This window comes from Anser anser (assembly GCF_964211835.1).
Source record: "Anser anser genome assembly, chromosome: 1".
In the NCBI taxonomy this organism is placed as follows: domain Eukaryota; kingdom Metazoa; phylum Chordata; class Aves; order Anseriformes; family Anatidae; genus Anser; species Anser anser.
Genome location: NC_139720.1, coordinates 212,128,902 through 212,142,758, shown reverse-complemented (window position 1 = coordinate 212,142,758; position 13,857 = coordinate 212,128,902). Strand labels below are relative to the sequence as shown.

The 13,857-nt window shown below is 49.3% G+C and overlaps 1 protein-coding gene across 1 annotated transcript; it reads left to right on the top strand.

Annotated features, from left to right (window-relative positions):
• Nucleotides 1-2,282: 2,282 nt before the first annotated feature.
• LOC310885068 (unconventional myosin-VIIa-like) lies at nucleotides 2,283-13,507 on the top strand. The gene is made up of 12 exons (XM_083807910.1): nucleotides 2,283-2,589; nucleotides 3,699-3,852; nucleotides 4,024-4,179; nucleotides 4,386-4,491; nucleotides 5,768-5,881; nucleotides 6,679-6,766; nucleotides 6,953-7,059; nucleotides 7,981-8,166; nucleotides 9,117-9,233; nucleotides 9,943-10,026; nucleotides 10,299-10,418; nucleotides 11,419-13,507. Exons 1-12 carry the CDS (start codon nucleotides 2,463-2,465, stop codon nucleotides 11,506-11,508), a joined length of 1,449 nt encoding a protein of 482 aa, XP_083664036.1. The 5' UTR covers nucleotides 2,283-2,462; the 3' UTR covers nucleotides 11,509-13,507.
• The last annotated feature ends 350 nt before the right edge of the window (nucleotides 13,508-13,857 follow it).

The following is a 13,857-nucleotide window of genomic DNA, read 5'->3' as shown; positions in this document are numbered from 1 at the left end:
TGGGCCGGGCAGCAGGCTTCCCCCAGGCACTGATGTCTTTTGTGCCGCAGGTGCTGTCCCTCTGCCCATGAGACATCTTTCTCCCATTAGCTGCCATCTTCTCGGTGCTTCCTCAGATCGCTTCGCGGTCCTCACACCGAGGAGGGCTGCCGCTCGCCTTGCTCCTTTCTCTGGCCTTCCTCCTGCCGCTTACGCTGGCTCTCAGAGGACCGAGTCGCTGAGCAAGTGGCGGGCCAGCGGCAGGGGGCCTCTTTTATAGGGCCCGGGGCAAAGGCGTGACAGCGGTGGCCACTGTGACCTCAGCAAGGCTCTGTGATGGAGTGGCCCGTGCGAGGCCAAAGGCGGCTGCGTTGGGAGAGGCCTGGAAGATGCCCTCATGTGGACAAGGAGGAGGGCTGGGGGGGCTGAGGGGCCCCTTTTCTGGGGCTGGCTCCCCCCCAGGCCATTTGGCTTGACAGAGAGAAAGGCTGCCCCATGCAATCCTGCCTCAACCCATTTTTTCTCCCCATCTCCAAGGCTTAGAATCTCTGGTTAACAAAAGAAAACTCCATCAACAAAACCAAACCAGACCCATTCAAAAGGCTAAAGCGGTCACAGCTGAAGTACCCATCTTCAGGAGATCTTTGATCTCCTTCTATGATCAAGTGACGCGCTTGGTGGATGAGGGAAAGGCTGTGGATGTGGTTTACCTTGACCTCAGTAAGGCTTTTGACACCGTTCCCCACAACATTCTCCTCAAGAAACTGGCTGCTCGGGGCTTGGACTGGCGTACGCTTCGCTGGGTTAGAAACTGGCTGGATGGCCGGGCCCAGAGAGTTGTGGTGAATGGAGTCAAATCTGGTTGGAGGCCGGTCACTAGTGGAGTCCCCCAGGGCTCGGTACTGGGGCCGGTCCTCTTTAATATCTTTATTGATGATCTGGATGAGGGCGTCCAGTGCACCCTCAGTAAGTTTGCAGATGACACCAAGCTAAGTGCGTGTGTCGATCTGCTCGAGGGCAGGAAGGCTCTGCAGGAGGACCTGGATAGGCTGGAGCGATGGGCTGGGGTCAACTGCATGAAGTTCAACAAGGCCAAGTGCCGGGTCCTGCACCTGGGCTGCAACAACCCCAAGCAGAGCTACAGGCTGGGAGATGAGTGGCTGGAAAGCTGCCTGGCCGAGAAGGACCTGGGAGTATTGGTGGATAGTCGGCTGAATATGAGCCAGCAGTGTGCTCAGGTGGCCAAGAAGGCCAACGGCATCCTGGCCTGTATAAGAAGCAGTGTGGCCAGCAGGTCTAGGGAAGTGATTGTGCCCCTGTACTCGGCTCTGGTGAGGCCGCACCTCGAGTACTGTGTTCAGTTTTGGGCCCCTCGCTACAGGAAGGACATGGACGTGCTCGAGCGAGTCCAGAGAAGGGCGACCAAGCTTGTGAGGGGTCTGGAGAACAAGTCTTACGAGGAGCGGCTGAGGGAGCTGGGCTTGTTCAGCCTGGAGAAGAGGAGGCTCAGGGGCGACCTCATCGCTCTCTACAGTTACCTGAAAGGAGGCTGTAGAGAGGTGGGGGTTGGTCTATTCTCCCACGTGCCTAGTGACAGGACGAGGGGGAATGGGCTAAAGTTGCGACAGGGGAGTTTTAGGTTGGATGTTAGGAAGTACTTCTTTACCGAAAGGGTTATTAAGCATTGGAACGGGCTGCCCAGGGAGGTGGTGGAGTCACCATCCCTGGAGGTCTTTAAAAGACGTTTAGATGTAGAACTTAGGGATATGGTTTAGTGGAGTACTTAGTGTTAGGTCGGAGGTTGGACTCGATGATCTTGAGGTCTCTTCCAACCTAGAGAAATCTGTGAATCTGTGAATCTGTGGGAGGCTGTGCTTAGTGGTCTAGTATTCCTTCCCAGTGATCCCTTACACAGCCTGAGACCACGTAGGCAGCAGGTGAATTACGTGGGGACATTTTCATCTCAGCTCCAAAGCATGCACCACTGCTGAATGTAGCTTACCAGACTGATCAAAAAACTCCCGCTCCTGTTTAGAGGGGTTGGCAGCCCATGGAGACAGACCAAGTCCTGTGAGATGTCTTCACCCTGGTGGGTTTGTTCTACTGGGCAATATTCTTTCATTGTTGCTGCCCATCTCCCTCACCACCCATTGCCATCACCCCTTCTCTTGTGGTTAGAAGCTTTTTTTTTTTTTTTTTTTTTTTTATTTCAGTAGAAAAGGTGCTTGGGTAGGGTCCAAAAGGGACTTTTCTGAGCCCTAGGAAAGGAAAAATGACTACCTTTGGACACAGCGGAAGACAGATACTCTGTAAAACTGTGAATAGCCACTTGGTGTAAGAGTTCTTTATTCTGGTGTTGTGAACAGCCTTCCAGGTGAAGCACTGGTTACACACAGTCCATTTTATCCCTGTAACCTCTCCACCTTTCCTTTTGCTTTTCCTTTGCCACCAGGCCACCACCCAAGCACACCCTGAGCAGGGTCATGATCACCAAGAGCCGTGGGAAGGACAAGTTGTGGTGTTACACCCGTGAGCCCATCAAACAGCCGTTGCTGAAGAAGATCCTGGGGAGCGAGGAGCTGTCCCAAGAAGCCTGCATGGCCTTCATTGATATCCTTCCACTTCCTGGGGCACCCCTTGGGCAACAGGGCTGACAGGCAAAGGGCTGAGCAGCTTCTTCAGAGACCCAACTAAAGCCCATAGAAAGGTTTCTGGTCCCTCTTAAGGGCTTTGGGACCATGTCATGGACTTGGAGATGGATCTGATCCCGAAATCTGTATTTGAGCATCCTTGAGAGCTGATGGGTGTCTTCTCCATAAGCAAGGTCCAGGGAGTAAGTTACTGAGTCTTGCAGGTACACATCGCTTAGCGGTTAACTCAACAGTTCTGTTTTGGCTTGCTTCAACTCTCCAGGATGCATCTGCTGTAGAAGGGAGTAGACCTAATCATTATGGATACAAACTAGTCCTCATGGCCTCAGGGACAGGGCTTGATGCCTGAGTATCACTTTCCTGGCAGAATAAAGACAGCATGGGAGAAAGAAGCTGAGTACAAATATAAATCTAACCTGTGGAAGTCGCCTTTGTGTTTTGGTAGGGTTTTGCTCTAGGATACAGACTTTAGTTCGAACAGTTCTGTTGGTATAAACCCGGTACTGATGCTACAGCACAGTTACTGCTGCTACAGTTTTCCTCCTAGCAGCAAATAACAGCAGTAGTAGGAACTAAAAGGACTGGTAAAAATTGAGAACATCTGCAATTTTATCATTCTCCTTTCCATGTTAAACACATTTATTCAGAATACTGTGACCTGTTGTCATGCAGAATAGGTACAATATGGTGAAGTGGTGAAGGTCATCATTTGGTTTATGTTACCACAGCTCCAGTGCTGTCTGCAGAGCTCTGCCTCATGACACCAGCTGAAAATCTGGTCTTTTATAGTGGTATCACTATGTGTGATCAGGTAACACAGTAGTCACAGAACTTCCCTAGGCCTACATCCCAACCACAAAGTGGTTCTTTCTGACCTGAGATGATGCATGAAAAAGAGAGAGAGCTCGCTGGACATCTCCTAAAGAAATTTAAAGCCTTACCACTGTGCCCCCTCCACCAAATTGCAGCCACTTCTGTAGTCAAATGTGGGATGTCTTTTATCACATCATCAACAGAAGGGCTTCTCCAGACCTCCCGCTTAGCTGATCCTTGACTCCTGCCTCCCACCAGTGCTGAAGTACATGGGTGACTACCCATCCAAAAGGACCCGCTCAGTCAATGAGCTGACAGACCAAATATTTGAAGGTGCCTTGAAAGCTGAGCCTCTGAAGGATGAAATCTACTGCCAGACCCTGAAGCAGCTTACGGACAACCACATCAAGTAAGAGTCGTTGGTTTTGCTTGGCCCAAAGACACTAGCCTCTGTTGGGCAAAGGAGATCTGGAGCCTAAGCATGTCTCCTCCCCTCTAGCTGAGAACCACCCACCCATGCCAAAGCACAGAGCAGTGTCCACGCCATAACTTTTTTCCTCCTGGATCTTTCCTCATTTAGGTACAGTGAAGAGAAAGGCTGGGAGCTGCTGTGGTTGTGTACAGGCCTTTTCCCTCCAAGTAACATCCTCCTGCCCCATGTCCAGAGGTTTCTGCAGTCCCGAAAACATCACCCGTTGGCAGCAGACTGCATCCAAAGACTCCAGAAAGCCCTAAGGTACAGCACCAAAAGACCTCCAGGTCCTGACCATGTCACAGCATCCAAATATGCATTAGAAATTACAAGTAGGAGATATTTTGGTAGTAGTTGGAGGGACACTGGAAGCTCACAGCCTTTCTCTGCATTCAGCCAAACTGAACTAAAAGGACTTTGGGTGGAGGATGTTGCTGATGCTATGGCACTTGCCTCTCCCTGTTTTGCAGGAATGGATCCAGAAAGTACCCTCCCCATCTCGTAGAAGTGGAAGCCATTCAACACAAAACCACCCAGATTTTCCACAAGGTTTACTTTCCTGATGACACCGATGAGGTAAATGGGATAGAAGGAAACTTCATTTTTGTCAGGATGGATGTCAATTTTCTTATTAAAATCCCAGAAAAGGCTACTGTTGTTTCTGATTCAGAAAAAATTCAGCCTTCCCAGAAGAGTCTGAAACAGCAACATCAGAAAGATCCATCCTTATCTACCTTGGTGAGGCAGGATAGAAGACTGGAGCTCAGGGGTCTGATTTCCTGCAATTCACCTTCTCCAGACATGGGTGCTGAGTCAGCCTTCACTGCAAATTTTGACCCCAGGAAGAGAGAAACAGAATGTGTTCATCTCCATCCATGCCCTCAGTGGTTCACAGGCCTTGGCCATCAGTTATTTGCAGCCTCAACTGACAGATTCAGTCCACCAAACCATACCCAGCTGGGTACCAGTCCCAGGGACTGGGCAGGGAGCTGGCAAGAAGGAAACTAAAATTATTCCCCATTCTGACCTGAGATGATGCAGAAATCATAACATCTGCACTCAGGAACCTTTCATTAATCATCTTAGACATTAATAAGGCATGTAGATAAATTGAGGCTGGAGCAGATAGGCATGTCCTTGCAGGTACTGCTCTCTCATGCTACTGATTAGTCTTCCAGTGAGGCTTGCCTGCTCCTCTCTTTCATCATGCCCTTGGGCACAACTAAATTCTTGTATTTCCAAGGGAGTTTATGTGAAAAGCAGTGCACAGCCACAAAGGAAAAAGAGTATTCTTCTCCAGTAGCTGTGTGTGTGCCCATGTTTTTCTGTAACGGGGTTTTACAGATCTCCTGGGACTTCTTATCACTCTGAGTATTTTTTCTGTGTGACCAGTAATAAGCTGCTTTATACACACGCATCTGTGTGAGAGCCAGTAGAAGGAGGCAGAGGGGACTTCGGCACGTGTCTGTCGTCCCTTTGACCATGGCAGTCACCCAGGTGGGCTGGCCAAGTAGTGTCCCTGTGGTACAACATGCATTTGCACTGAGGAGCAGTGGCACTGAGCTCCAGGCCATTCTCTCATGGTATGTGGAACGTGGGTTCTGGGGGTTCAGGCAAACGTGGCCATGCATGTGGTGGGCAGAAGTTCAAGTTCCCAATGATAAGTACCATGGCTGAACTTCTGCAAATTTCCTTTTCCCAAGTCCAGAGCCACAATCCATAAAATCACCGCTTTTGTTGGTGGTGGGCACTTACATCTTTTCACATATCTGAGCCTAGAGCTCCTCGAAGAGAGCATGAAGCAGAAATTAATCTTGAGGTAGCAGTGGTGACGATCTTCCTTTCTTTGTAGGCATTTGAGGTGGAGTCCAGCACAAAAGCCAAGGATTTCTGCCAGAACATCTCCAACAGGCTGCTCCTAAAATCTTCTGAAGGCTTCAGCCTCTTCGTCAAAATCTCTGACAAGGTGAGTGACCCACACAGAGGCTGGGGTAATGCCAAAACACTCGGTGCTTCACAGCAATCATCCCAAAGGGCTTAAAACACAAACAGGCAAAGGTCTCCTGTGTTGAGAGCAGGTGGCTTTAACGCCCGATGATAGCACTGTGGCAGCCTGCTGTGTCCTGCTGACTGAGTGATGCAGCCAGTGCCACCCTATGTGCAGGATCTCACACTAATTGCGGCCCACCGAATCCCTGTGTGATCCAGAGTGAGGCAAGAGTCACTCTTTTTTTGCCTTTGTTGTCATTTTTGTCATTTTTTGCCCAAAGAGGTCACTGCATTGCGAATTAATTGAATGTTAAAGAGCACATGGGGACTGCCAGATGGAGCCAGCCTGGTCCCCTCTGGGTAGCTGTTCCTGTGATGCTGCATTGATCTGGGGCAAAGGAGATAGGGTCCATCAGGAGAAAGAGGTAGAAGACCCATGTTGCTGAGACGGTGTCCTGGTTTTGGCTGGTTTATAAGGATTAAGAAAAATGTGCAAGCTTAGAGGTGCCTTGGGCAACTGGAAGAAATCTACAGAGATAGTCATCAGGAAGGGAAATTAATTGCTCCAGGGAAACAGGAAGGTGCAATAAGAATTAATGGGTGGAATTAGAGCGAGTTGTTGGCAATGGCTTTCTGGCATCAGCAGTTTGTAGCAGAGAAGTCTAATTGAGACAAAGCAGTGAGCAAAAACTGCAGGAGATGGGGCAACAGCCAGCCCTGCCTGTGGCCTCTCACTGCTTCCTCAGCCTTTGTAACCATGTGCTGTGCCCCCAGGTCATCAGTGTGCCCGAGGGCGATTTCTTCTTTGACTTTGTGAGACACCTGACGGACTGGATAAAGAAAGCAAGACCAGCGAAAGATGGTAACAGTGACTTTTCTCCCTTTGGGGTCACGCACAGCCCTCCTTGAGCCCTCCAGCCCTTTTAAAGATGGGCCACGCTGCTATGGTTGTGCTGTCCGTGCCAGCCCTGGGGGCAAAACCTGACAGATGACCTGGCTGGTGCTCTCAGCATTGCTCTCAGATCTGCTCCCTGCTTCCTTCGCACAGGTATAGTGCCTTCCCTCACCTACCAAGTGTTCTTCATGAAAAAGCTGTGGACCAACACAACGCCTGGAAAGGATTCGATGGCAGATTCGATCTTCCACTATTACCAGGTGCTCTGGGAACCTGAGATAGCAGCAGAGACTTTGGGAGGAATTAGGGTGGAAAGACTGTGTATGTGCAGATGCATGAAGTTTTACTTTTAACAGAACAAAGTCCTGCCTTCAACAGAGACCTATGAAGAACAGTTGGGTTGTATGGCAAGGACCAGGCTTCATGCACTGTAAGGCAACCAACTCAGCTGAGATTTGGGCCAGATGTTCTTGGGAAAGTAGCAAGAAGTGGGACACAGTAGCACTCAGCCTTAGCAGGGAGTACAAATTCACAAGCATTCTGAAGGTTTTCAGCTCCTTCATTCTTGGGCGTGAGCTGTGATGGTCCCAGCAGCCAGTCAAGAAGCTGCAGCTCTTCTGCACTTGTTTCATCTGGGAAGAAAGAGACACGTGCATGTCCCAAAGCTTTCTCATACACTTATGCAAATACACAGATGTTCCCTGTGTTCTTGCCTGGATAAAGCAATTATCCTAATATTATCATAGCCTCTGATGCTTTGATAGTTACCTGACACATTTTCAAGCATCTTTTCGTAATGGGGGAATAGATTGAAAAAAAAATGAAAAGGAAAAATAAAGGGAGGAAAAAAAACCCATTCAATTCCAATTGTCCATTACAAGGGTTGGATTTTCAGCAATGAGGGAGGGAGAACAAGACTGTAGGTTCACACATCTGATACCTACCACAGGGACCACCCTGTAACACGAGAACGTTTCAGGCCAGAGAGGATCTTTAGACATCAAGTGTGGTCTCAGCTGAGCAGCTGCCTGTCCACCACACTTGGTACAACAACTATGAGTGTTCCTAAGGCAGAGCCTCATATCCAGGAGCTGGAGACCTCCAAAAATGTGATTTAGCACCAGAGGGTGAAGGTCTGAGGTCACCCCCTCTATTTCTGAATGGCTTTCTTCCACATACAGGAGTTACCAAAGTACCTGCGCGGCTACCACAAGTGTACACGGGAAGAGGTCCTGCAGTTGGCAGCTCTCATCTACCGGGTGAAGTTTGAGGATGACAAATCCTATTTCCCCAGCATCCCCAAGCTTCTGAAGGAGCTGGTGCCTCAGGACCTCGTCCGGCAGCTCTCTCCAGATGACTGGAAGCGGGTAAAACAGCAGCTTTAGTCATAGGTCAGGCTTGGTGGGGGGAAACCCAGCATCTCGTGTGACTTGTCTGATGTTCAACACTGAAGTCAGGTTGCCAGAAGGAGTGACCCATGGTCCCTCTTGAGCCTTAAAAGGGCCACAATCTCTCCAACAGCACCAAGAGAAGGAATTGTACATGTGTTCAGACACACACACACGTTGTGGGCTTTGTGCTGCACGTTGCTGTGACTGTAGTGGTGGATGCAGTGCTGTATGGACACATCTAGGGGATGGTCTCATGTAAAGCTTTGTTGTTGAAGGCAGACTGCTGAGCAGAAAGGCAATTCTCCCCGCTTTACACAAGGAGAGCTGTGGCACAGGTACGGACAAGTCTAGGCCATAAAGTAATGTAGATGTCTCACTGCCAAGAAACAATCTTGTAAGTCCTTTCTGTTTGCTGGGACTTGAACTTGGCCATGTGTCTAACAAGCAAATTATTGGCTTCTCTGTGTCGAAGTCCCCTCAGTCCCTTCTGCTCCCAAAATTGAAAGATCAAAATTTATAATCCCTATAATGGAGTCATCAGTACAGCTTCTAAGAAAGGACCTACTTTAGTTCCAGGCTCTGCTCCAGTGACCCACCAACACTTCTGTGAAGTGTTCATTGGAGCAGAGACTAGAATAGATGTCTCCACCTGGAAAACTTCTCCAGCTACTTTCTTGGCCCAATTAATATTTACTCATCCCAAGAAACTTGCCATCTGAGAACAGCTAATAGGCAGGAAGAACTGATCACAGGTTCACCATATGCTGTGGTTTGTTAATGAATCTCAGCGAAAGCCCAGTTACCGTGAAGCAATTATGGTTTCTGGTAGGATAGTCCGTCTTTGTAGCATGATGCTTCTTTACCTGCAAAAATCTTTGGTCCAAGGTAATGCAAACCCTCCAGCTCTGCTGTCCTCTCTGTTGCAGTCCATCGTGGCATACTACAATAAGCACGCAGGCAAAACGAGAGAAGAAGCCAAGCTTGCCTTCCTAAAGATTATCTTCAAGTGGCCTACATTTGGATCAGCATTCTTTGAAGTGAAGGTACCTGCTCTGCCTGGGGGTTCCCTGGCAGCTTTGAGACAGTATCAGAAGTCCCGTATCATGGAGGGGTTCCAGGTATGCAGGGTTGTCCCAGTGCCTGGAGTGGAACAACCCTGATAAGACAGGGAAAGGATGTAAGTCTCTCCATCAGTAAGGGGCTGAGATACTCATTTATGGCTGCCCTGTCTCTTTACAATACTGGGGCATTGTAGAGCATCAACGTATCTCAGTCCTCTTCAGGTCTATCCTCGCAGCTGTACTGCTGAGGAGGCAAGAGCCATTCTCTGTTTTGTGAAGGGAAAGGGGAACGTGTAATTTTCACACACCTGCACACACTGTGAACCCAATCCAGATCACCCATCATGGCACCAGGTTCCCATCACAGGCAGGGGAGGCCAGTAGTGATGAAGTCCAAGAACTCTGGGCACCTTATTGCAACCCCCCATACTCAGGGACCATACATTAAGCATGGTGTGGAAACATGACGCTGAAACCGTTCATGATATCTTTGAACTTAGGCACCTTAATTTCTGTCATGTTCATTAGATGGCATAGTGGATCTGAATAATATCCTGTGATTTTTCCACCCAGAGTGATTTAGCTGCCAAATGTAAATGCAAATGCTGGCAGAAGATACTGGGTGAGGAAATAGGAAAGCACCTGATTTAGCACGACGCTTCCCCTAACCAGTTCATCTCATTTCCAACAGCAAACTACAGAGCCAAATTATCCAGAAATCCTTCTAATTGCCATCAATAAGCATGGAGTGAGCCTCATTGATCCCAAAACCAAGGTAAGCAAGACTGAGGTCTTCACCAGGTGCTCCTGAGCCAACTCCCCAACCCCTTACAGGGTTAATCCCAAAGGCTGTGCTATTCCACCAGCCACATGGACCTTCCAGTAGAGCAGTCCTCCACGAGAATGGAGGATCCGCAGTCTTGCACTTCACTGCTGTTCCTGTGAGGCCATGGTATATTCTCATTTCAGCAGACATCCTTGGTCTGCTTGAAGGAAAGTTAAAGGTTGAGGCTCTCGTGTTGAGTGTGAGTCTTGTGTTCCCACCAGGATATTCTCATCACTCACCCCTTCACCAAGATCTCCAACTGGAGCAGTGGCAACACCTACTTCCATATAACTATCGGCAACCTGGTGAGGGGAAGCAAGCTGCTCTGCGAGACATCCCTGGTAAGGAGTGTTAAAGATTGATGGGCACAGTTAGAAAAAATCCTGACTTTGGCAGGCTAAAATAAACTGCTTCCCATAAGCCATGTCTCAGGGATTCTCTGGACTGAAAGTGGTCTCATAGAAGACCCATCAATGTGTGTTTTTCTTTTTTTATTTTTATATTTTTTCCCCTTGATTTCAGCACTGTCTGGTTGCTATCTCCAGAACAGCTTTTCCTAGGGATGATTTAGATATTAAGTATGGGGATATGTTAAGTGTGTAAGGCCTCACCTCCTATGCATCCATGGAGAGCTTTATGGCAGCACAGAGTTCATCCAAGACTTCCCTGCCACTGCCCCCAGGGCAGTAGCACTGGACAAGCCTGTAGTAAGCAAACAAGCAGCACTCACACCATGGCTCTGCCCAAGCAACTGGGGCTCTCATTAGGTCCATCTTCCAAGTTACAGGCAAGCCTGAGGTTCTTGGGGCATTGCCGACCCAGGAACATGGGACACTGCTCCATGTCACTGGAGTGAAAAACGTATCAAAGCAGATGTGGGCTCAGGGGGTGTCCTTTTACCAAGATCCTTTGCCCAGCTTGTACCTACTAACAGCCACAAGGAAAAAAAAAAAGAAAACAAAACACTTCTGCTTAGTCTATCTTAAACTCAAAGCATGTAGGATAAAAAGTCCTGTCCTGTTATTAATTTGGGGCGTTCACATTATTTTTGGCCATTTGAAAAATCCACTCCCCTTCCAAAGCTCCACACATCCTTAGCCTCAGCAGCCTCCTGGGAGAGACTTGCACTGTAAATTGTGTTTGATCCTTGTGTCAGGGCCATATCACTCAAGGAGAACTGTGGAAAAAGGAAGAAGGAAAAAGAAAAAAAAAAAAGAAGGGAAAAATATACCTGGAAACATATATATAAGTTAACGACTTGTAGCAAGTGTGTTCAAGAGGCATGAGCCAGAGACCAAGCTGTGCTATAAAGGCAGGTAACATCTTCTCTCTCCTCACCAGGGCTACAAGATGGATGATCTTTTGACCTCGTACATCAGCCAGATGCTAACAGCCATGAGCAAACAGAGGAGTGCAAAGGGTAGCAAGTGAACTGCAAGAAGCCACTGGCAGGTGGCCATGGGGCTAATTCGCCAGCTGAGGGCTGTGGGGTACCCATGCAGCTGGGGGAGAACCTTTGCCTCCCAGATGTGGAAGATGAGCCGAACGCCGTCAGGGAGTTCGCTGGACTCTGACCTCGAAGGCTCCAATCCCACCTCCCCTTCGAGCGAGGATGACTATCTCTGACCCCCCCCCCCCGTCCTCCTTCCCCACCCTGCAACCCGACTCCACCTTAAACCTCAAAGATTTCCAGGGGACACCACTGCTCTCAGGCAGTGACTGAGCAAAGAAACTCCGGCAGGACGTTTGCCTGAACCCAACAGCTGGCATCGCAAAGGCTCTGGGAAGAGGATTTGTGTGTGTGTGCGTGTGCGTGTGGCTTGGTTTGGTTTGTGTTTTTATTTTAAGTAAAGAGAGAGCTATTGAGATGCTAACGGCTTTTGGTGAGCTTATGGGCATTTCAGGTTTGAAGAGGAGTAGCAGAGCCCCAGTCCATGCTGGAAAGGTGTCTGATGAACACTGCGGGGCTTGTTTTTTGACATCACAGAAGAATACACCGTGTTCTTAAGGACAGGAAGAAAAAGCAGGCTGGGAGGAGCACATTTTAACCAGGAATCAGAACAAACAAACCACTGATCGAACAGGCTAGAGTACTGAAGTGCTGTCCGTGCAATGCTGGAAATATTTAAAGAACAAATTTTAAAGTTCTGTTTCTTCTTCTATTTATTTTTTAAAATATTAAAAAGAAAAAAAAATATCCCGCAATTTGCGCTGGTATCTGGACGATGACTCAGGGCTGAGGGCGACCTGCAGGACAATTCCTCGCCCTAGGATCCCCCTGGCACCGTGACAGCCAGTGACTGGGGCACATCTTCCCCAACCTAAGGGCTCAGCTGGAAGTGAAGCTCAGAAGATGTCATCTCCTTTTGCCCCCCTTGTGTCCAGACAAATTAACCCTGGGAGGATCTTTACTGCAAGCTTCAACGTGGACGTAGGGATTTCGAAGTTCCTGCTCTTGGAAGATTGTGGCCAAGCCCATGTGCAGAAAGGGCTCTGATCTAAAGAGGGACTTGGCCATCACAGCTGGAAAAAACTTAATGATTTTGTTGTGCTTTTGTGTGTGTTGCTGTATAAAAGGGCTCTCTGCCAGTCCCGGTTGGAGCCTGAAGCACTCTCAGAGAGCACAGGCCCATGATTTCAGTGGGTTTTTCTCCATCTTTGGTTGGCCCTGCCGATCTGCTGGCTGGTTGTCCCATCGTCCACCCAGCACCACGCAGTGTGGAGCAGCTCCTTTGGACCAGAGCTGGGACCTGCCAGCAGAGAGGAGGCTAAAGGCATGTCGTGTCTGGGGGGAGGTAGGGGAAGGAGCATGGGGTACCTTTCCAAAATCCAGGCTTCAGAGGAGCACGTTCCTGGGCAGGTGGCATCAGGAGGGGTGAGAAGTGTCTGCTGAGAGCTGATGTTGGTGTCACTAACCAGTTAAGCTCAAGTAACCCTTGCTGGGCTTACTGGGCTCAGTCTCCCAGCGCTGTGGCACCAGGAGCACTACCTGCCAGGCCACCAGGAGCACGGCATCTGACGGGGATACAGCAGTGGCTTTGGACCTCGGTCTCTCCACCAAAGCAAACAAAATGCTGCTTGGAGACGTCCACCAGCCAGCCAGGGCTGCTAGGAGATCCCCCTTACCACCACGACGAGCCTCCAGCCACCCCTGCCGCCCACAACACGCTCAGTAGACGATGCAGCCTAGCAATGTTCTCCAGTGCTGGTCTGGGCCAGCTTTCCCCCACCGCCACCCTCGTCCCTTCGTTCACAGCTCTGTTGGCCTCCCGTGCACCCCACCATTTAGGGGGTGCTGGGGCTCTGTGTGCGTGTGCCTGTGTGTCATATGTATTAGCATCTGCTGGCCTCTTTGTATTCACACCGAGCAATGTAACACGAAAAAAAACGTATGTCCAAGTGAAATATTCTCATTAAAAGGCATAAAGTGGCTTGCGGGAGGCTGTCCTGCACTGTGCGGTCGTGGTGGTGGCTCCACGGGTGGGATCAGGGCCCCCAGGTCCTCAGCAGGGAGAGGACTTCTGGTGGAACGGGGCTCCTGGTGAGAATATCCGGCAACGGGGAGCGAACTGTCAGTGGACACAAAAATTAAGAAAATTAAGAAGGGGGGTAGGGAGCTAACACCATCATTAGGATCTTTTCTGCACGCTTCATAGATCTGGAGCTGCTCTACACCAATCCTTTTGCCCTTTTCCAAGGGAAGCTACTGCTTTTTTGCACATCTAGCCTCCAAAATACCTCAAAATTGCAAGCTTAGAAAATTTGAGTGCTTTTCAGCAC

Excerpts from the sequence above, each read along its gene's own strand:
- LOC310885068 (XM_083807910.1), top strand. The coding sequence starts at position 2,463 with ATGATCACCAAGAGCCGTGGGAAGGACAAGTTGTGGTGTTACACCCGT. Across the intron at positions 9,234-9,942 it reads CAGCATTCTTTGAAGTGAAG|CAAACTACAGAGCCAAATTA; the intron begins GTACCTGCTCTG and ends CATTTCCAACAG. Across the intron at positions 10,419-11,418 it reads TGCTCTGCGAGACATCCCTG|GGCTACAAGATGGATGATCT; the intron begins GTAAGGAGTGTT and ends TCTCCTCACCAG.